Source organism: Xenia sp. Carnegie-2017, unplaced genomic scaffold (genome assembly GCF_021976095.1).
Source record: "Xenia sp. Carnegie-2017 unplaced genomic scaffold, XeniaSp_v1 HiC_scaffold_1, whole genome shotgun sequence".
Classification (NCBI taxonomy): Eukaryota; Metazoa; Cnidaria; class Anthozoa; order Malacalcyonacea; family Xeniidae; genus Xenia; species Xenia sp. Carnegie-2017.
Genome location: NW_025813402.1, coordinates 7701227 through 7722562, shown reverse-complemented (window position 1 = coordinate 7722562; position 21336 = coordinate 7701227). Strand labels below are relative to the sequence as shown.

The 21336-nt window shown below is 35.9% G+C and overlaps 3 protein-coding genes across 3 annotated transcripts; 1 reads left to right on the top strand and 2 right to left on the bottom strand.

Moving 5' to 3' along the window:
- Positions 1–34: 34 nt before the first annotated feature.
- LOC124434600 (acidic fibroblast growth factor intracellular-binding protein B-like) lies at positions 35–5597 on the bottom strand. Its single transcript, XM_046984492.1, has 9 exons — positions 5317–5597; positions 4315–4513; positions 3908–4135; positions 3756–3812; positions 3006–3082; positions 2144–2322; positions 1693–1779; positions 1114–1214; positions 35–1046 (listed from the first exon to the last, which is right to left on the bottom strand). The coding sequence occupies exons 1-9, from the start codon at positions 5396–5398 to the stop codon at positions 959–961; spliced, it is 1098 nt and encodes a 365-aa protein (XP_046840448.1). The 5' UTR covers positions 5399–5597; the 3' UTR covers positions 35–958.
- A 114-nt stretch (positions 5598–5711) lies between these two features.
- LOC124438430 (probable ATP-dependent RNA helicase DDX46) lies at positions 5712–15727 on the top strand. Its single transcript, XM_046988566.1, has 15 exons — positions 5712–5825; positions 6919–7029; positions 7461–7549; positions 8003–8130; positions 8284–9692; positions 10351–10419; positions 10470–10500; positions 10697–10808; positions 11269–11476; positions 12173–12463; positions 12854–13163; positions 13469–13568; positions 14488–14758; positions 14875–14979; positions 15162–15727. Exons 1-15 carry the CDS (start codon positions 5814–5816, stop codon positions 15291–15293), a joined length of 3378 nt encoding a protein of 1125 aa, XP_046844522.1. The 5' UTR covers positions 5712–5813; the 3' UTR covers positions 15294–15727.
- Positions 15637–21195, bottom strand: LOC124442759 (DNA methyltransferase 1-associated protein 1-like). Its single transcript, XM_046993254.1, has 18 exons — positions 20930–21195; positions 20471–20556; positions 19956–20151; positions 19332–19370; positions 19110–19180; positions 18939–18996; positions 18763–18822; positions 18440–18553; positions 18103–18227; positions 17947–18031; positions 17816–17881; positions 17671–17743; positions 16663–16714; positions 16521–16592; positions 16401–16447; positions 16273–16301; positions 15994–16065; positions 15637–15879 (listed from the first exon to the last, which is right to left on the bottom strand). Exons 1-18 carry the CDS (start codon positions 21014–21016, stop codon positions 15817–15819), a joined length of 1395 nt encoding a protein of 464 aa, XP_046849210.1. The 5' UTR covers positions 21017–21195; the 3' UTR covers positions 15637–15816.
- Between the last annotated feature and the right edge of the window lie 141 nt (positions 21196–21336).

Below are 21336 nucleotides of genomic sequence, written 5' to 3'. Positions count from 1 at the left end.
ATGCTGCTATAGCAACAATGACAAATGACAACCATGGCGATAACAAATATATTTATTATTCATTCACTGATATCATAAATCTGGAATCTGGATTATGCGATAAAGCCAAGTGCCACTGAGATGTAAAGTTTCCAGAGCCTATTGATGTTTCTTGATAACTTTTTTAAATATTACAATGAAATGGTACAACTGCTGCAGTATGGAGCCACTGTAAATGCAGGCATCAACTGGAGATGTTTGACAGTTGTAGGTTTTCGGTTTTACTAAAAATATGACAGACACACATACTCATTTTTTTTGACCCGGCTCAATGTTCTTATATTTTTTCCCGATTTCTGACTTAAAATGCTTTCAGCTTGAAAGTGGCTTGTTCTTATAATGCAGTCTTTTCGGCGATATAAATTATCATAATGTACTAACTATAAGGTATTTCAAAATGTAATTATGTCCAAAGCAGTACTTTCTTTTGACGTAATTCATATCCACCACTGCTAGATGATATATAGAGCACGATAAACATCAAGTCTACTTTCAAATATATGAAGGAAATTTTAAAATCTAAAGTATTTCGCGCTTCAGGGAAGCCTTTTTGTTAGAAAACCATGTCTCTTGACGTCAGTATAATATATATCAGTACAAATGTCCATTGAGCAAATACCAAATGATGCTGGCTGAGTTTTTTTTAGTTTGGACAAGCAAGCTGCTTCTTAACAATCTTCTTCCATTGAAAATCAGTATCTAGCACTTTTACCCCCATCAGCCAAACACATATCTTGATAATGTAACATGTCCAGAAGTTCATGTTTGTAAAAAAGGTGGTTGTCATAGTAATTAGAGCATAAGTTCCCGTGAAGTCTGCAGAATATCGGAGGAAAGTGGGGAATGAAAGAGTAAGGGCTCCAAAATCTTCCGTATGCAGTATTCGGGTGCCATGTTATCTCAACAAGCGCCATTTCACTCATAGTGCCGGATAGATCCGTACAATGCACTTGTGTACTACAGTAAGATAACGAATGTAGACTGGTACTAGGCGAGACAGGCCTGCTCTGTTGAAAAATATAATATTAATCGGTATTGAAAAGCTAACAATAACGGAGAATTAGACATACATACCTCTCAACTGAAATTAGCTTTTCACAAGTGGTCAAGAGGGCCAGTAGAAACATGGATAAACCACTCACATTCAACTTCAGCTGCTTACATGGCTCTATGAACTAAAGAGCAGTTAGATAGCTATATTTAGATTTTGAGTAAAAGTTATAATAAGAAAGCACGTCTACGTAAATGACAGTAACAACTATTCTTATTGTATATAAATGTACACGTGTTGTATAACGAACGCCTATACAACTGTAACAGCTATAAATTCAATTAACTAATCAACAGGCTTATCTGAAAAATACAATGATTCTAAATAGCAGAAATTGGTCTATTTTATGCATTTTTGCCTCTAAAATCTCTACGGGAATGCAAGAAAGTGCGGATTGAAAAGTATAGACAAGCGTAAAATTAGAAAAGATTATGGTGTTGTCACATGCAGACAAACATCCATTAATTGTTTTCAGTTTGCAATGGCGTTATACGTAAGGTGTTGAAAGGTGTTGAAAACTTCTGGATCCTACATATTCTTGATCAAAATTTTCAAACGTTTCTGCTTCATCGCGAACGGGCGCGTGCCGTTGTGTTGTGCACCTTTTCAACCAAATCAAGGAACACGTCCTTCATGTCTTTTTGATGAATAAGTCCAGCACCAATATTGATTAAGATGCGCTCAAAATTCTGGAAAACAGAGTAACAAATAAGAATTGCACTGCTCGCGAAACACGAGACTTAAATAAATAACTATATGAAAATATCCAGCTCTGAATTTCCGTTACTAAGTAAGAAAATGCAGCCTAAAAGCCTTATTAGTATAATAAGTAGGCAAATATAAAAACTGAAACTGAATAAAATGCAGTACAATATTGTCCAACATAATAAAATAACTGCTATCAACTGAATTCCTGTGTAAAAGTCAAGAGAATTTTAGCTCAATATAAAGATCTTTCATGTTATATGAATGTACGTACTTTATTTTAATAAAACCTGAATTTATCCTTCAACCCCTCCTTCAAGGGATTCAGATTAGTTCAAAAAATCTAACCTTAACATGAGGTTCGTAGAGTTTAGCAGCCTCCCCCGAATCTTTGGTTTTTAGTTGATCAACGACTGCTCTTTTATGTTCGTCCGCAATATCCTTATCGGATGTAAACACTTTCAGGTCTCTAAGTTCTTGAAGAAAATTTTTCTCCATGTCTAAGGCAGTATCCGAGTCAGTTGCTTCTAAACACGTATAATGATATGAATATTTTACATCCCAAAAGTAAAGAAATGCAATTCCATTTACTTTGGGATGTAGATGATGCCATGAATGCAACAACTACGAGTCTGAACTTCTGCATGCGAGTCATTGCCGTTGGTCAGTTGTGCTTTTTGTTTGTGATTATCGACAAAATATTTACGTCTTTGAAGACGGCACATGCTGAAATTTTAAATTAGCATCATAGACGTAAAAATAATTTCAAGGGGAAAATTTGTATCTGTTTATATTCGCTAACAAGGAAATAGGATTGAGTAGCTCAGATGAAGAAATAACTAGGTTAAAGCTGGAGTTTTCAAAGCTTTGGATTGTGCAACATGATAGATATCAAGATGAACTAGACCGCGCTATAAGACGGTCGAAGCAAGTACGTTCGTACATAGATATCATGCACTCATTTAAATTTGTCAACCTGAATCAACTAGGTGTATGCTAGAAGCTATCACTGCCAATATAAAACAGACAAAGCACAAATACACGAAAAATGTATGGCAACCAATAACAAAATCCTCCTTTTTGATGTGGAGATATTCCGAACTTAGTTATTTCAATAGCCTCGTATTTCAACCAGAAATTCTTTACGAACATGAAAACATTAAAACTCGTTCCCATTCCCATTCATATGTCATCTCTATATATTCAATACCAGTAGACGTCGTTGTCCATTTAGATATCAGCTGATCGATACAAAAAGCCCAATCAGCAAATGTTAGACTTGACAGTCTGAAAAAATTATTGAAGTTTAGTAAAAAAATTGTAAGTCAAAAACAACATAATTCAAAACAGCATTAGATAAAAAGCTTAAGTTGTGAATACAGGCATGTAAAAAAGAGTATAAATTGTAAGATAAAAATCAAGTTGTATCGAGAGCGCCGCACATGATGTAAGTAGAGTTCTCATTAAAAATTCTTATTTTTGTACAATACTGTCCATTACTGAGTTATCTTGCATTAGTTTGATTCGCGTAATTAATTACGAAACTGCAAGCTATTAGCCAATAAGAACGATTGTATGTATTGACACATGATTTCTAAAACTTCACGTGACCAGATCGCTAGATACGTAATGACCATGAACTTATTGAAGCAGTTCTGAATCAGATACGAGGCGTTTAATAGAGAGAGGAGTTGAAATTTTCTTTATCACTTTGGTGTAAACAAGCAAAAACAAAATGAATACTAAATATTAACATATTTATATGGTTTCTTAGCACAATCAATAACCCACTATAATCATATCACTTATACTGGTTATGTGATATGAGGCATCTGTTAGAAAGGGTTGATTAGAGAAAGGCAGGGGGGTGTTTTGGATAATTTACAATAAACCAAGAAACTAGCCAGGGCATTTACAGAGTAACACTAATTATGCACACAGCATGCTACGTATAACATACTTTTTCTTCGTTGTTTCAAATTTGTGGTATGACATAAACACGATGCATGCATAAGACCTGCAAATATACGGGAATCAACATCAATTGGCAAAGACCCCATTTAAAAACTTTAAATTTAAGAAAAGTGTATTTAATAGATTTGTCTTTCTTACTTTGACAATCTTTCTGATAGCAGAAACTCTGTTTTGATAATAGATACCAAATCTCCAGGGGAGTCTTCTACTGCTTTGAAAACATTCTTTACATTATCATATTGCCGCCTACAACTCTTTAAAGGAATGTCACATCTTTCAGATATGTCATCCAGATCCTTTCTTAACCTTGTTGTCAACTTTTTTCCCAAAAGTTCTCTCACAACAATATTATCAAATTCATAGTATCTATATTAAAAGGTCAATCATTATCACTAACATAATTAAACTTAGTTCATCTATACAACTGGCATCATCAAAATTAGTAGATCATCAAGCTCAATGATAAATAATCTTCATCTCCACAGTCATAATTTAGAACTAAAATGTTATGGTACATATGCCAAACAATTCTTTGTTTAACTAACCTTTCAATCAGCCTGTTCTGAATGACTGCGGGAATTTGAAGCATTTGCTGGGTTGCTAACAATGTAGGTGTTGGAAGAAAATGTTCCAAGACATGATAAACCCGGTATTGATCTGAAATATCACTGGCTATGATTGAAGGTGATGCTGCAACATGTTCAAAATGTCGACGCTTTATCAAATGATCAGCTGCTTCTCCTTCTGTTGATTTGATAAGCAATATTCAAATTAAAAATAAGAGTGCCAGTCAACTTATCATATATGTGAGTCATTTTTGTAAGTAGAAGATACATGACAAAGCTTTGCACGGACATAACTAACACTGGAGGTGCAGAGATCTTGTTCAAGGGTTAAGTATGTAGAAGTGATTTTCCATAACTTACTAGCAATAACAGTGTTACTCTCTCTTTCTCTCTTATACAAAAACAAATCATTGCAGGGCTCAACATATCATATATTGATATGTAAACATGAACTCATATGTTCATATATGTACATGATTTACTAAATAACTTTGTATTACACTGTAAATGATGGGTTTAACACTTTTTGACATAGCTAGCTTTAAAGGTTTATTTATGCTATGTAAAATTTTTTGTGAAACAATGAATTTCTAAAAACATGAATAATGCTAATGATAAGAAGGTTAGGTAACATGACCAAATTTGCAGGCTAGCTATGCCAAGGGTTACCACTGTAAATGGTAATAAGTCTTAGTTTGCCAAACACTAGACATTACTGCTTGATGCAAATGTTTTTTCGTGTGTGTTTAATGCCTTCTACATCTGTAATACTTCAGTTATATCTGCTTGCTGGAATGGCATACAGCCTGGAATGTATTGGCTCCAAGTGTTCAGCAATGTCACAGAGAACAATGCGTATTGTAATGTTTGTAACAAACATAATAATCAGCACAAGTATCTAATGACTGCTCAAAAATACTGCACGCTTAACGTACTTATCTATGAAAAATACGATCACAAGTAAACGATCATTCATCAAACCTGTAAGCCCATATAGCCAAAGATCATACACTTCTGCATCCAAAGTCGTAGGATCAGTCACAAACACATCAACCTCCTCCATTTTCTTAGAAAATTTTCTTAGATTATGCAAGGAAAACTTTGGTTGCCAGCAAACTAAATATTCGTTGATGTAAAATGTTTAAATTGTTTAATTATGATAAGGAAGACCGTACAATCAATACATCTGTTCAGGGTCAATCGGCGTTTTCTGCCGTTGCCATAACCTTGTCGTCTTTCAGAGTTTCAGTTCTTCTGTAACAGTAAATAATGTAAACCTAGTCATCAGAATCCAATCTAACCCTAAATCTGTTATTGTTAAAGATTGGATTATGGGTCGATTTATCGTCTAGCAGAACCAGCGAAACACGAAGTTAATAAAGAGACAGTTTAAATCATCTCATTGTTCCTAATCACGCGTGATTACACACAGGGGAATTTTATCTATGGGAGTGAATACATACAGTGGTTAAGGAACAATGGACAATGAGGTAATTTTTGTCTCTTGTCTTTTTGAGGAAACCGGACACTGTTTACATACAAGTGCACATTTGCGCGCGCACGTACCCAAAACATCGGAAATCTGTTACTTCACCTCACTTCACTCTTGCAGTTCTACGACACACGTGGGCCACAGTAAGTCTATGAATTTTAACTCTCTCAGCGGGGTTTGTAGTTTTCTGTTCTGATATTTTGTTTGACAAAGCTTTTTGAACGTATTGGCGCATTATGATACACCTTGGTTGCGTACTGCGAAAAAATATATTTTAACACCAACGTTGATAACTCTTCTGCATCCTTCATCTTGATGTAGGACTGTAAGATTAGCCGTAGATTATGCTTTACATTGCCGTATTTTCTAATGTTTAAGTGCATCACAACATGATTGTCACAGTTTTCAAGCCACAAATCAAACTGCTCTAACGCGTACAAAATACGAAACAATTTCACGTAATCATTGACTGGTGCAGTAAATTTTAACTTGCAAGATGTTTCGTCTAGTGCACTTTCTCCTTGTCTTAAAAATCTCATGTGGAAAAAAATGAAATATGTGTTAGGACGTTCTAAGACTCATCAAGGTTTATACTCATCAATTATAACCATCAAGGTTTTCATGGCTATAAATGCATTGTGTGTCGTGTAAATATAACCAAAGTTCAGTGTATAAACAGTATATTTGACCAATTATTGTTCATGTTGGAAACACGTATGGTTTACAAAATGCGTCTACATATTCTAACAATTTTTCACCTATCAATGTGACTGGCAGAAATATAGTAACTAAAATATGGTTTATAGCTAATGATTGTGCAAATAACTTTTTGTAACATTGCCTTCAATGTAATGTTTTTCATAATTGCAAGCAAGTGCTTATGCTAATTTATTCAGCAGTTGAAAGACCTTTTCTTTAGTCTGGGGGAAATGACTCAACTCATAACACTGTCTGAAACCATCACACCAGATTATACTACCTGCAACTGAATCTTTGTATTAATTTTTCTTTAGGAGTAAGGATTTGGTGAAATAGTTAGCAGTAGTTTTTATTCAAGTGATCGTCTACAAGCTCAATTTTTTTCTTTTAAGATGGAAAATAATATGTTTGGTATGTCTTCATCATCATCAACGAAGAATGACACACAAAAGAATGCAAATTTCCCACTCTACATTTGCAATTTGCCACTTAGTTTTGATGATGTAAGTTTTTGTTATGAGTTAATTGTGATATTTAATACATAAATAAAAGTATATTTTTGTTGCATAGATTTTGTCGATAGTTATGTAATACACAGTTGTTGAATTTCATGTGAATCAATTTATTTAATTTCTATAAATTATGTGTGGTTGAAAGTTTGAGTGAATGTTGGAATCACAATCATGGTTAATCTTCATGAGCAAAATTTTGAGAAATATGTCAAAATTGCATACCCAAAATGCATACTAGTAATACCTTGCTTGATAAATAGTGACATTTGCATACTAGGTTTATTACTATTTGTACCTATCAATTTGTAATTTGATAAATAACATTGATACATGATCAAGGATGATTTTTTCTACTTTTAATGACGACAAAAATCATTAAGCAGCAGAAGTCAAGTACTAGAAGTTTTTTTTTCCTTTCTCAGACTCAGTTGGAAGACTCATTTCGCCAGGCTGGAAATGTAATTTCTGTTAAATGTTTTCCTCCAAAGGGAAATAGAAATACCAAAATAGCGTAAGTGTTCATTTTCCTTGATTGTCTCTTCTTGTCGTTAGTTGTCTCTATTTACAATTTTGCTTTCCTGGCTTATGTTAAGGAAGTATTTAAGTAGGCAGATATTGCATGATGCTATATGATGTTGAGAGTGGCAAACTTGGACAAATCATTCTGATTTGCAATTATTTATAGTAACCATCATTTCTTTATAAATGGATTGTTTTTTTTTTCAGTGAATGAGTGCAACAATTTTTGCATGGCAATGATAGATAATTTGCTGTACTGAAAAGTTTTGATCACCCAAACTCTGGACATTTTCATGCTTAATTGTTGTTTGTAATGCTTGCTCATTTGTAATAAAAATTTCTTTAGGTGATTCAAAGTTGTTAGTGACTTTGGTTGAAATATATTTTTGTTCTTATGAGATAACTGCAGATTTCACATTATTTATGACTGTTAAATCATTGTTAGGTTTGTCATCTTTGCTTCTGAAGAAGAAGCAGAGAAAGCCATTTTGATGTTTAATGGAATGAATATTGAAAACCAGACATTGAGAGTAGAATACACCAAATCTTATAAAGAAAGAGGCCAAAATCTTGGTAATGGCTATTGCATTTTATGGTGTTCTTGCATTAAACGGATCAGCTGTGTATCTTTATTGTGTTTTTTAACTTTCTACAAGCTGTTTTGTAATATCTTTCATTGAAATGTTCACTGATGACTGATGAAAATGATGTTTTGGTTTATTTCAGGTTCAAGTAGGCAACGGCGTACTCCTGCACCAAATGCTTCATATGGACTTGGCCGTGGTATACGTCAGGAATACAACAATTCCACAAGAAGTCCTGGGTCTTCCGGCAATGGGAGAATGCAGGACTCTTTTGCAAATACTCCATTTGTTGAATCTGCATCACTGTCAAATGGGCATGGAAAATACAATGGTTTTCATGAAGACTCCTCTCTTGGTTTAAACCAAACCTCAAATGTCGGTTCTATGATGAACAATTTTACTTCAATGCACATTACAGATCATCATGCAAATGCAGAGCATTCGCAGTTCGATCAACCAACTTCACATCACATGTACAATGATGATTTTGGTCAACATAAGAAATATGATAAAAATTTGGTGTATCAAAACCAGGCAAATGATCAGAACCATGCATACAATATGAACGGTGTAAATGATCAAAACAATGCATACAATCTAAACCAAGCATATGACCAGAATCAAGCATATGACCAGAATCAAGCCTATGGTCTAAGTCAAGTGCATGATCAGAATCAGCTTTTCAATCCAAATCAAGGTTCTAATGAAAATCAGACTTTTGAACACAATCAAGCATATGATCAAAATGTGGTTAATGATCAAAATCAGGGGTATAGCCAAAACCAGGAGTACGACCAGATCCAAGGGTATGACCAGAATAAGGCATATGGTCAAAATCAAGGATATGATGAAAATCAGGGATACCACCAGAATCAAGGATATGGCCAAAATCAGGAATATGACCAGAATCAGGGATATAACCAGGATCAGGGATATGATCAGAATCAAGGATATAACCAGGATTCAGGATATGATCAGAATCAGGGTTATAACCAGGATCCGGGATATGATCAGAATCACGTATACAATCAGAATCAAGGATATGATCAGAATCAGGGATTTGGCCAAAATCAGGGATATAATCAAAATCTGGGCTATGGACTGAATCAAGAGCATAGTCAAAATCAGAAAAATGAACAAAATACATTGCAAAATCAAAATGGAAGTGCTTCAAATCAATCCTATGGAATGACTCAACAGCATTACCAAAATCACAGATATGGACATCAACAGACATTACATAATAGCTACCAGAATCAAGATCAGATTCAAACCCAGAGCGAGTCAATTAGCCCAGTTCAAAAGCAGGAACAGTCATTTGGCGATAACCAGTTTCCTAGTCAAAGTACTAATCCTCTTGACCTGACATCAACTAATAACTCAAAACCAGTGGCTCCCATCCAACGTCATTCAATCAAAACAAATTTAACGTTTCAAATCGTTTACCTCGATCAGAGTATGGCTTTGCTGGCAATAACGGTGGAGGAGATCGCTTTGGAAGACATGAAGAGAAGAGTCATTTTTCCCGAGAATCTTCGAATTTCAATCAAGGTATCTTTTTCGTAAACACAATTATAATAGTGTATGTTATAAGAAGAAACGAACAACATAATTGATTGTGTTGCATTAATAACAGTTTGGCATTTTCACAAGTATTAACTGCTTCCGTAAAATGGGCTATAAGACTATAGCTTCCAAATATTTCTTTTACGACCAATAACTTCAAAGTCCGTCGCATGCATTACTGATGTCTTATTTTTGCATGATTGAAGGCACAAACTATTCCTCGACTAGGCTACTCCATTTGATATTTATAGTTGACATAAAGTTTTAGGTTTGAGCCCGTGAGTATCGTTACATGTTTGTAGATATAGATTGTCCAGATTAGTAGAGTCCTGAGAAGGACTGTTGGTGTTAATGTGTACTGTCGTTTCGACAATCTTCGCGGTAGTCATTTTAGTCTACCGCTAGCAGTCAGCGTCATCTACCGCCAACAGTCGTTGACAGGATTCTATTAAACTGGACTATCTACATATACAAACACGTATTTGACATGTTGTGCACAGCTCCGTATGGTTATCGAGTTAGTCTACCGCCAACAGTCGTTGTCAGGATTTGATTTTTTTTTATTTAATTTAACAGCTTTATCGGCATTCTACTCAGTTACAATAATAAATAAATAAATAAATAAATAAATTTAACACGGTAGAGATGGCCAAAAGGGAGTAACGAACGGGACGTGAGTACCAATGCAAGGAAACTCCCTACAGAAAAAAAAGTTTTACAAGATAATAAATAATAAATCAGTGCGAATGAGTTCTATGACAGGAACAGTCTATAAAAGCTGACCAGGTACACGGTTGGTCAATATCGTAAACATTTACAAATAAATTAAAGTAGTGATTGGTGACAAAATTCTTGAATGATTCTACTAAACTGGACTATCTACATATACAAACATGTATTTGACATGTTGTGCACAGCTCCGTATGGTTGTCGAGTTTTCTTATATGAATAATTAATTTTGGAACTTATGAGTTGAATTAATATTTAAGGAGGAACTTGCCCGCGACCGGCGTCTAGAATAGATTACGTTCCTCCGCCCATGCCTGAAGATGTTGACATGTTGTTCAAAACCGCTGTTCACAAAGGCATTAATTTTGATCGGTACGTATGATAACAACGTTGAACAAACTGCACTTGAAAATTCCTTTACATTTCATGAGTATTTGTTCCACCTTAATCTATTTGAAAAAATAAGCTTACATGCATTGAAGGAGGGGGAGTGGGGAGTGAAGTGACGGTATATCATGGCATCTGGGAACGAGGTTGTGGTGATGCTCATGGAGGGTATCATTACAACAATATGGATACAGAATAGCAAGCAATGCTTGCTTTAGTGCATTTTATAAGTTTTTCCTATGTCGTTTCGTATTGTGTTTCATGCTGTAGCTGTTAGTAAAATTTAGTATCGTGTCATTGAGGAGTCTAGTTTTACGTATTAGTAAAAGGTCATGTTTCTCAGTTTTTGTAATGGTGTTGCAATAAGTTTCCTTTTTGATTTTGTGTTGTTGATGGCAGGTATGGCCTGGCTCGATAACTCTTATCGCCATTTTATGTATTGTAGATTCGATAATATACCTGTTGAGGTTACCGGAAATGCGCCACCTGGTGCCATTCAGACGTTTGACGAATTATTGTTGCCGGATACGCTAAAGGCAAATCTAGCTAGAGCGGAATTCACCAAACCCACGCCAGTTCAAAAACATGCTATGCCTGCCATCCTCAAGGGACGTGATGTCATGGCTTGCGCACAAACGGGTTCCGGAAAAACTGTAAGTATGCAGTCTGTCACTAAGGTCTCTGTGGGGTGGGATTAATACATGTACGTATACTTAAATATTTTTTAAAGTTCGCTCTTGTTTGAAGTGCCTATATCGAAGTCAGGGAAGTAACTGGTTTAAGTAGTTAAATTGATTTTAAATACATTTGCTCACAATTTCATGGGTCAAAAATTTATCTTAACCTACAAGTAGGTGACTCAACACCGGAAGTGACGTACATAAGAAAACACGCTCTTTTCATAAAGTAGCTACAAACACCGTATAATATAGAATTTTATGCGAACAGGTCTACTTTTTAACTGTTTATTGTTTACTGTAAACATGTGTAATGAAAGCTATTTTTTCCATGCATGGTTCTCCTACGTATGTACGTCACTTCTGGCACGAGTCACCTAATTAATTCTAGGCCCGAAAAGCCCAAAAAGATAGCATTTTCTTCCTACAAAATGTATTGCAAATGTTCTTCAAATAACTTCAACTATCTAAGAAAGTTAGTTCCGTGACCCTGATTTTGGCAGTTAAAACGACTTTACATTGTGTACGTCTACTACTGCATGTACGTCTTTTGATGATCTGTGTATGCACATACCGATAAACTCAGAATCGATTAAAATTTTATTATTGTTCATGTTTGCTAGTAGTTTGAGCGTATTGTTGAAACCAATTCTCATTCTTTGTTATCACTAGGTTGCCTTCATGCTACCAGTGATGGCGGGCATGGTGTACAATCGATTGGCCGAGACCACATACCTTGGCGGAAATGCTCCTTGTCCTGCCGCATTATGCGTTGCCCCAACAAGAGAATTGGCTCTCCAAATCTTTACTGAAGCTTTAAAATTCTCGTATGGCACTTACCTCCGACCAGTTGTATGTTATGGTGGTGTCAGCGTTGGCTATCAACTGTCGCAGCTTGAACGAGGCTGTCACATTCTTATTGGCACACCTGGTCGATTGCTTGACTTTGTCGGAAGAGATAGAGTAAGATATGGCAATTTTAAGGGTTTATTACTTGTCACCAAAGGTCTTCCTAAAATTATTAAAATTATGTCAACGGGTGTGGGGGCGGGATAGATTATCTGTTGTTGATCTTGTTCCCTAGTAAATTTGGAATGATTTAAGGATATCTGTTATAAAAATAGTGCAAATACAATTGCTTTTGAGGAACATGGTGAATCTAACGTCCAGTGAAATAGCTTCATAAAACATGTTAACATGCAAGAGAAAAATATATATGTGACAGTAAATCTTCGTAATGAGTCATCCGCTCTTTTTTTTTTAGTTTAGTAGATGTTTTAAAAATTTTTGCTACTCTTTCTGCAGTGAATACCGTCGTATAACCGCGACTTATACAATTGATATATGTTTTAGGTTAGCTTCAACAACGTTCGATATCTTATTCTGGATGAAGCCGATCGCATGCTTGATATGGGTTTTGAAGATGACATGAGAAAGATCATTACTCAGTGTGGAATGCCGGAGAAGTCGCAGCGTCAAACATTAATGTTCAGTGCGACATTTCCTGATAGAATACAAAAGTTAGCTGCGGAATTCCTCAACGATTACCTATTCTTAGCTGTTGGTAGCGTCGGTGGTAGTAACTTGGACATCAAGCAAGAAGTCCTAGACGTAGAGGGAAGCCAGAAGAGATCTGTTTTAATGGAAATACTTCAGCAATCAGGTACGAGATAAGTTCTCGTTATTTTTATCCCATCTAAAGTCTCGCTGGCTCTTATATATGCTCCTTTCCAGTTGGTCTACAATAATAAGTTTGTTTGCACACCATTGACGAGGTCAAAGCAACTCAGGGCACAGAATAGGCATTAATACGTATGATGCGAAGTATTTGATTGTCTTAAATATGAGATCTCCAAAACTGTATTTATTTCATTGAACATTTATTTTATTTATTTCATGGAAAATCGTGAATATTGATGATTTGGCAGAGCTCGCTTTCAGTGTGCTTCACTTTTGTTTGATATTTAGGGGAAAATAAGACTCTTGTTTTTGTGGAACGAAAAAGAAACGCAGATTTCCTCGCGAACTGGCTATCCCAAAATGAACTTCCAGCGACCAGTATCAGTGGGTAGGCTATTAAGTAATAATTCACTATTCCTTTACAAGTCAGTCTTATATTATTGCCACAATCTGTTGTTCGTTGTGCGTGGCGGACCATCTTGCCCAAGTACTATCCGTTGGTTAGCATTTTCACCCTCTATTTAAATCTTTAAAATTTGTTTTTTCTTAACTTTCCGCAACTTTCGATCATGGTAGTGTTTTGTTTTATTTTGTTGACGATCGCGTTAGCATAGCGTCGTTAATGTAAACTGTCTGATGGTGCATTGAGCGAAATCATTTGTTGTGCGATAGGATTTCTTAAAATAAAACCCAGGTCGGCCTGAAATCTTAATATGCAAAATTTGTTCAGAATTAGAGAGATAGAAAGAGATAGTATAGACACAAACTATGAAAATAGATTACCTGTATCAAAAATACTTTACGACATGGTGGCGTCCTAGACCCGGATCCCTCGCGAAAAATTGACGATATCTTACACGAAACGTCGTGTTTGCTAAATTACTCTATGTTAAGTCGCGGTACGTGCGTACTGTTCTAATACGTAGTGTTGGTGAAGTCCCTACCTAAACTCCTGTGCTTTGCCAAGGGATATTTTAAGAATTTTACACTGGGAGGCCATTAACCTTGAAAGAACCTGAGAGTCATGTGGCAGAGGATTTGGAAGACTGGAACCCTTGCCCAGTGAAATCGTAAAAACTGCAATTTCGTAAATGCTATTTTACGCCTTTAGTGAAGAGCAATTTAATAACAACGTAACTGACGTGTTATGAGACTAGAATTCAGTATATATGTTAAAATATGCTTGGCAACACTGCTTGCTAAGGTTGATTCCGCTTTCTGTTATGGAGAGTTTTGAACCTGTAATTGTTGAGATATTCCTTCCGAAGAACACCAGCAGAGAAAATTCTGTTATTGTCGTTAAACAGTGACCGCACGCAACAAGAACGTGAAATGGCTTTGGACGATTTCCGTAATGGTCGTGCTCCTATTCTCATTGCGACATCGGTTGCAGCACGAGGCCTTGATATACCGGATGTAAAGCAAGTGATAAACTATGATTTGCCTCAGCAAATCGAAGAGTACGTTCATCGTATTGGTAGAACTGGGCGAATCGGAAATCAAGGAAAAGCAATGGCGTTCTTTGAGCGCGGGAAAGATGATAAGTTAGCGAGAAGCCTGGTAAAAGTTTTGTCTGATGTGAGTTCTTTAATGTTATCTGGTTATTTGCGTCGTTTTGTTTATATTTATATTTGTATGAATGTTGTATTGAATTCGGTTTTGAGGAACCATGAGTTATTCGTTTCGTTTTATAGGCTTTGCAAGAGGTGCCAAATTGGATTGAAGAGGTCGCCGAGCGAGCATTGGGGACTAACTACGGTCCTGCCGGAGGAAAATTTGCCTCTCGAGATACAAGACGGGTATGTATACGATGTTCACTAAATTTCTCTAATATGCATTGTTAATTGTTATGAGAAAGTTAGTAGAAATATGCTCCCTTCATCTGTTTTGCAGCTAAATTTTGTGTTTTATTGATTTTTCTATTAGTCAGTTTTTCATGTTCATATATCCAATACGTTATTCATCTATCTCAACTTTACAGTTAGATCGTGCAAACGGTGGCTTTAATAGTTCAAGAAATTCATATTCCCCTGCTCAGAAAAGCAGTTCCGTTCCTGGCGGAAATGCGTCATCTTCTCTGCAGAACGGGGATGATGAGGACGCGTGGGATTAATACTTGCTAGGTATGGAATTTGCTGTAAGACTTGCCTACGATATAGTATTACTTTACGACACAATACTAAAGTTGTTTTGTTTGTGTTTCAAAATATTTTTCGCACTTCGATTTTGAATTTTATTAATGACTTTGACGTTCCTCAGAAAACGTTCCTCACGGCTTTACTAATTCTTGTTCACAAATAGAAAATCTTTATGAATGTCTTGTGCTTAACATGTGCTTCACATGTGATTAATCCCAGGTTCAGTTGCACATAGCGCAGATAGTGGTTTGCTTTAACCTGTAAATTTTTTCATGGTTTGAAAACCGTTTTTGATAGAGTCGCGATTCAAACGGTCCATTCAAAGATGACAAAGTTTAATTTTTTGTAGATAATGTAAGCACCTTTTTATTTCCTTGAAAGATGCTATTGAATAAACAGTACGAACGGATTCGTTTGACGTTGGTCTATATGTAATAAATGTTAGCTTGTGTTTTAATGTCCTGTTCATGGTGTTTGTTAGGCAGCTTCTTCGCGTAATCATGTTTTCTTTTTCTTGAGAGGATTTTGTTCCATAAACTGTGGCACATTTCGTCGTTTTCTCTATAAATTCAATTGAAACAAAATCCTGTTTGACTTAAGCTATTGAGGGCAACAAATGTAATATGTACGCACTCCATCGATCATTACAAACTGAAAAGAGGGAAAAAAACTTACCGCATTGACAGCAGCTAAAGGAGCGATGACGTTGTCTATGAGGGGAGTGGCACTACCACTGTTGGAAGTTATCTACAATATAGTGGTGGTCAATAACGTTGCTATAAAGCTTGTAATGTCGCCTATGTAATAAGGACAATAATGGTACTATTTTCGTGTCTTATAATTCAGGCCACCCTAGTGTAATAATTCTTTTTCGCCGCTTGCTTGGAATGCAAAATGTTTTCATTCATGTTCTCTATCAGTTGAATCTCTCCGCGAATTCTCTATCATACTTACTCCGGTTAAGACTGCTATGGATGACGGGACTAAAACAGGAACGAAAAGAATTGCTTGGAATTACTACAGCCGTTGCAGTCAAATTTCACAACACTAATTAACATGTTGCGTGATTTTCAAATGCTCACCAGTTTCGGCTATATCTTTTCCAGGCATCAAGGCTTCATATCTGTGTCTGTGCAAACAAATTGAAATTCAAACTTTCAGTCAATTCTTGTCATGTTTTGCATCCAAAAAGGATTCCTTACTTCAAGGATTGTAGCTCAAATTCGCAATTCGTGGACGCTTGCTTTAAGTCGTAGAGTAGAATAATATCGTTCCTATACAAATTGATTAAGTAAGTTAAGAAGAGTGGTCGTTCGTCAGAAAATCCTCATTTTTCTTAGCCACCTTAGTTCGTTGAAATTCTTGCATATTTCTTCTGTTGGCATTGGAACAAGTTCTTAAATAAAAAAAGTTCGTGTTTATTGTTAGGAAGACTGTTTCTATTTGAGCGACAGGTTATCTTGGGGTATATAGGTATGACATGAAGCGCGCTTAAGAAACCACAAAAATATCCAACTCATTTCTTTTATGATAAAAATGGGAGTTGTCTTTTACACACAATAAACATCTTTCATTCTTTAAGTGTAACACAATGCAACGAATTTACGACATATTGTATCATTGTTAGTTTTGCCTATCTTCATTTGTGGACTCTTGGTGGGGGGCTGGGGCGGGGACTCGATCACTTCAATAATTTTTAAAGGTTAAAAATCCCACTAATCACACCTATATAAAGTAACTGTCATATTAAACAATGAGTATTTAGCAGTTTTCTATACTGTGTCAGTCCCGGCATGCGCATTAAATTTTCTCGACTTTTTTATGGACAGGATTCCATGAAATAAAACATCAGGACATACAAATTTTACTGAAAAGTATTCAGCGTTGGTAAAAAATAAATTACGTATTGTAGCTCGATTTAAAATTCGAATTTCCTTCAAAACAAAACCATTGGTTTTGAATTTCTAAAGAATTAAATTTTACCATTCGAAGGTATTTCGAAATGTGAATGGAACGAAAACGAGCTGCATTAATTTATTTTGACGTATCCTAGATCCACCTCTGAATGTATTCAAATGGATACTACCTGGCCTCCCGAGAAATCTCATGTCTTGAGGACGAGCCCACCCCCCACCCCTCAAACAATAGGGTCCGCCACTGCTAATCTTCATTGATATTGAGCATTCTATTGTTTTGATAATGTTACATTTACATCTTTTTACATTATAAGTACTACTATATTTGAGTCATTGTATTTTAAGCATATATATAAATTAGTAAATATTTCTAATCCAATCAAATTGCACACTGAAGTTGAATAATAAAGTTAGGGAACGTGCCCAGAAAACATACCAACTTTCAATTCATCCAAGAGCATTTCAACTGCTTTCGACTTTTTCGTTCCCACGGAATTTGGCATTTTTAGCTACAAAGAACAAAAATTTATTTGATTTTTCATGGTCTTCGATAACTACGGGGGTTTCTTTCTGAAACCTACCCGTGAACTACGAAGGGAAACGCCGGCTGCTTTATTCTCTGGAAACTTGATACCAGCCCCCTCGATCTGTAAAAATATGAAATCGTCGGATTCATTTTCCAGGGTGATTACTTGCGTTGACATTTCATTACCTTGGTAGGTTTTTCGACTACTGCTTCCTTCTTCTTCGTCTGTTTTTTCTTATTCAAATTAGCCGGTCGTACTTTCTCTTGGTTCCTGTCGAAACAAGGGTGTCGAGTTAAAACTAATGCTCGAAGATTACATACGAATCTCACGGCACGACTCGCCTTGACTCGGTAGTGCTCTCCGCGGCTGTTATAAGTTTCTGCAAATCTTGCTGTCTTCGCTCTCTTTCTTTTTTGCGGATTTCGATTTTCTTCAATTCAGCAAGAAGATATTCTTCTTCTTCAATCTAAAGGTACGATGGCGTAAAACATTCCACATCTTTAAAGCAGTGCCTATCCATTACAATCCAGTGACTAATTACAAAAGAGATCCCTAAGCATTGCTAGATATACACATATATCCGTCATACGGTAACCAACGTACTAGAGTTTATTCCCAAACAGACAATTATAAGTTTTTCCAACAGTCAGCTGGGATTGTTTTACTTAACATTTTCACCTGTTCAGGCGTTCTGTCAAATAGTTTCAGAAGTTGTTTCTTGCGTGTTCTTTCATGGTCTGCATCATAAGGAGTCGGGAGATTATCTGGTTCCACACCTGGTGGCGCGCGGCCCTATTTTACACATACATGGACTTACATAATATCAAAGTTAATGGTGCGTAGCAAACTGTTTGTGGTATGGCCACCCAATACTTCATTGGTGAAATATTGTAAAACTGTGCATGGGGCTGACATTGAGCAAAGATACTGCCTGTTAATACTTCCGGATTTCAGTAAATTTAATACACCGATTACTAGAGAACACAAAAGCAACAAACCACCTTCAGAAGTCTAGTGACTGTATCGTAGTAACGATCTTTTAAATCTTCGATACTTCTCTCCTGGCGTAAGAAAAGGAATCAAGGAAATAATTAATGTTCCCAGTAATGACGACGGGGGGAGAGGGGTAGTCTATGTACCGCAGACATTAAATTCACGGCAACTTGATGTATATTACCTTGTATTTTTCTTTATCATATCTATCATGAATAACGACAAATCGTAAATCGAAGCGTCTAGAATATAATTGTCAACGAATTTCAGTGCCTCCGATTAATCGATAAAAATGAGTATTGAATAATTACACATGTTATTACAGGACGACGAATGCGTAGAGGTGAGAGATTACCTGCACATTTCAAATAAATAGTCCGTTTCTTCTTTGTTCCACTCGGAGTTCGACGAATCAACAAGATACATCTAAGAAGTCGAATTTGAATGTAATTCTGTTTTCTTGTTCAAAGTTTTGGTAAAGCGTATAAGCTATATAAGCTATACGGTTGTGTAACCTAGATATTCTGACGATTTATTCGTACTCTTAAAAGCTTGAACTTTATCAGATAAACTTCACCTCGTATTCCTCTTCGGTGTATTCTGGAACATTTACTTTCTAAAATTTAAGATGAGAAGTTAAAAACTGCCCACAGCAGAGACTGCGACAGGATTGAAAAAACCAAGTAAACGAGAGCTAGTCAACTGTAGTGTTTTGTAATTAATTCTAGACACTAGATTTATCACGATGATGACGTATGGTATTCCATGTTTTGTTGATATCTGAAATGCTTTTGAGATTGATGCATACTGTTATTTAAGAAATAAAAGATGTTTACTGTGTTTGCACAGGCTTATGCAAGCCGAGGAAATCTTTGGGAGAACTCTAGAGCTGATCTGTGCAAGCCCGAGATTGAAGGTCGAGTGTTACACCTGCTTGAGAGTTCTCACAAATGTCTTCGAGGTTTGCATAAGCCTGTGCAAACACGAAAAACATCTTTTATTTTTTTTATAAAATTACAATAATACATAACCAAGAAAACATTTTAATATTCTTTTAATATTATTCATGATTGATTTGTGAATTCTCTTTGATTGATTGATTGATTTGATTGGCTAAGCTCAAATCATTTTTCACAGGCTTATGCAAACACAGCTCTGGACCAATCAGCACACACATTTTATTGTGTCTATTTTATAATACCTTATTAAATTTAGAGAAGGGATAATCCTTTCCTTCTTCTGTAGATCTCCGCCAGTGATAAAATACAGCACCATCAGATCTAGCTGGATTCGTGAACGGCATCCACTTCCAAGCACGGACGTTCTTCCTGCCAAGTTTTGCTTTCACTTGTTTATATCCTTGGCTTGTATCAGTTGGTGCAAGAGCTGGAGGTCCTCTAAAATTATCATTATTTGTTTTCAATTTCATTATGTCTCAGTCAAAAGTATTAAGGGAAAATTTCAAATGCTTGAGCTCTTTCAATATAACTTTTATGGTGTGTGGGGAGTGTATGTTTTTGTTAGACGAACAATTCAAATTTCAAAGACAAATGATCAATTCTTTTATTATTGTGCAAGTGGACATTGAAGAAAACATCTTTAGACCATGTATGCTAAACCCAGCTTGGATGTTCTTGTAATACTCTATAAACTTCAAATTGAGCATGCTGACAGAATTGCACAATAAATGTATTATAAATGGTTCAAAGTACGCACCTGCTGTCACTATAAAGCAAGGCATACAGCTCTCTATGCATTCCTTCAGGTCGACGATAAGCTTCAACATGTTTCTTCGTTTTTTTCTGTTTAATTTACAGGATCAGGTAGAAACTGTGGTAATTACTCGATGCAATCAACTTTAACAGCTAGAGTTGTGGTTTTACACCCCTTCCACAAAATTTGAAGCCATGAGTTGGGATTGTATTTACCATGGGGGGTGGAGGGGGACATTCATAAAATGTATAGAAAGGAATTGTGACTCTCAAGAAATAAAGTTTAAAGAAAGGTCGGAGTTGTGACTGGTATAAAATTTTTTAACTTGTCAAGGGAGTGAGGAGGATTTGGTCCCCGAAACAAATGTTCACTGCTTTTTTAGTCATGCCCAACCGCGCATGAAATTAAGCACCCAATAAATAAATACGTGTTTTATGACATTGGTCACCAAACAGCTTTTACCTTATGGCCTCCAGCAACGATTGTCTCTTTCGTTGGTGTCGCTACTGATGGTTGTTCAATCTCCAATATATCTTTTACATCACTCATGGTAATTCAAACGTTCTGAGCTCTTTATAATTTTACAAATGATTTCTATTTCTAACAAAGCGACACACTAGAACACCACTGATTTTACAGGTAATCATTTACATAAACGTACATACGTATGAAATAATAACAAATGGTTACATTTCAGACGCCATGTTTTGTTGAGCGTAACAGTTGTTTCAATCTTCCTAATAGACATCTTATGATCTTGACCCAGTACTTGATCGGTCTTAAAAAAGTAATTTAAAATTGTAATGAAGGCAAAGCGATGCTGATGTGAGTATTTTTTTCATGGATTACTGCCCTTGTAGTGAGATAAT

What these genes read in the sequence shown, in the direction of transcription:
- LOC124442759 (XM_046993254.1), bottom strand. Translation starts at nt 21,016, where the DNA reads ATGAGTGATGTAAAAGATATATTGGAGATTGAACAACCATCAGTAGCG. An exon ending in TTGACAGAACGCCTGAACAG is followed by an intron (nt 18,228 to 18,439) that starts GTGAAAATGTTA and finishes TCGTACCTTTAG; the next exon opens with ATTGAAGAAGAAGAATATCT. An exon ending in AAAAGATATAGCCGAAACTG is followed by an intron (nt 16,302 to 16,400) that starts GTGAGCATTTGA and finishes TTCCTGTTTTAG; the next exon opens with TCCCGTCATCCATAGCAGTC.
- LOC124438430 (XM_046988566.1), top strand. An exon ending in ACTTTGTCGGAAGAGATAGA is followed by an intron (nt 12,464 to 12,853) that starts GTAAGATATGGC and finishes TATATGTTTTAG; the next exon opens with GTTAGCTTCAACAACGTTCG. An exon ending in GGAAATACTTCAGCAATCAG is followed by an intron (nt 13,164 to 13,468) that starts GTACGAGATAAG and finishes TTTGATATTTAG; the next exon opens with GGGAAAATAAGACTCTTGTT.
- LOC124434600 (XM_046984492.1), bottom strand. Translation starts at nt 5,398, where the DNA reads ATGGAGGAGGTTGATGTGTTTGTGACTGATCCTACGACTTTGGATGCA. An exon ending in TTGGCTATATGGGCTTACAG is followed by an intron (nt 4,514 to 5,316) that starts GTTTGATGAATG and finishes TCAAATCAACAG; the next exon opens with AAGGAGAAGCAGCTGATCAT. An exon ending in TCTACGAACCTCATGTTAAG is followed by an intron (nt 1,780 to 2,143) that starts GTTAGATTTTTT and finishes TCTGTTTTCCAG; the next exon opens with AATTTTGAGCGCATCTTAAT.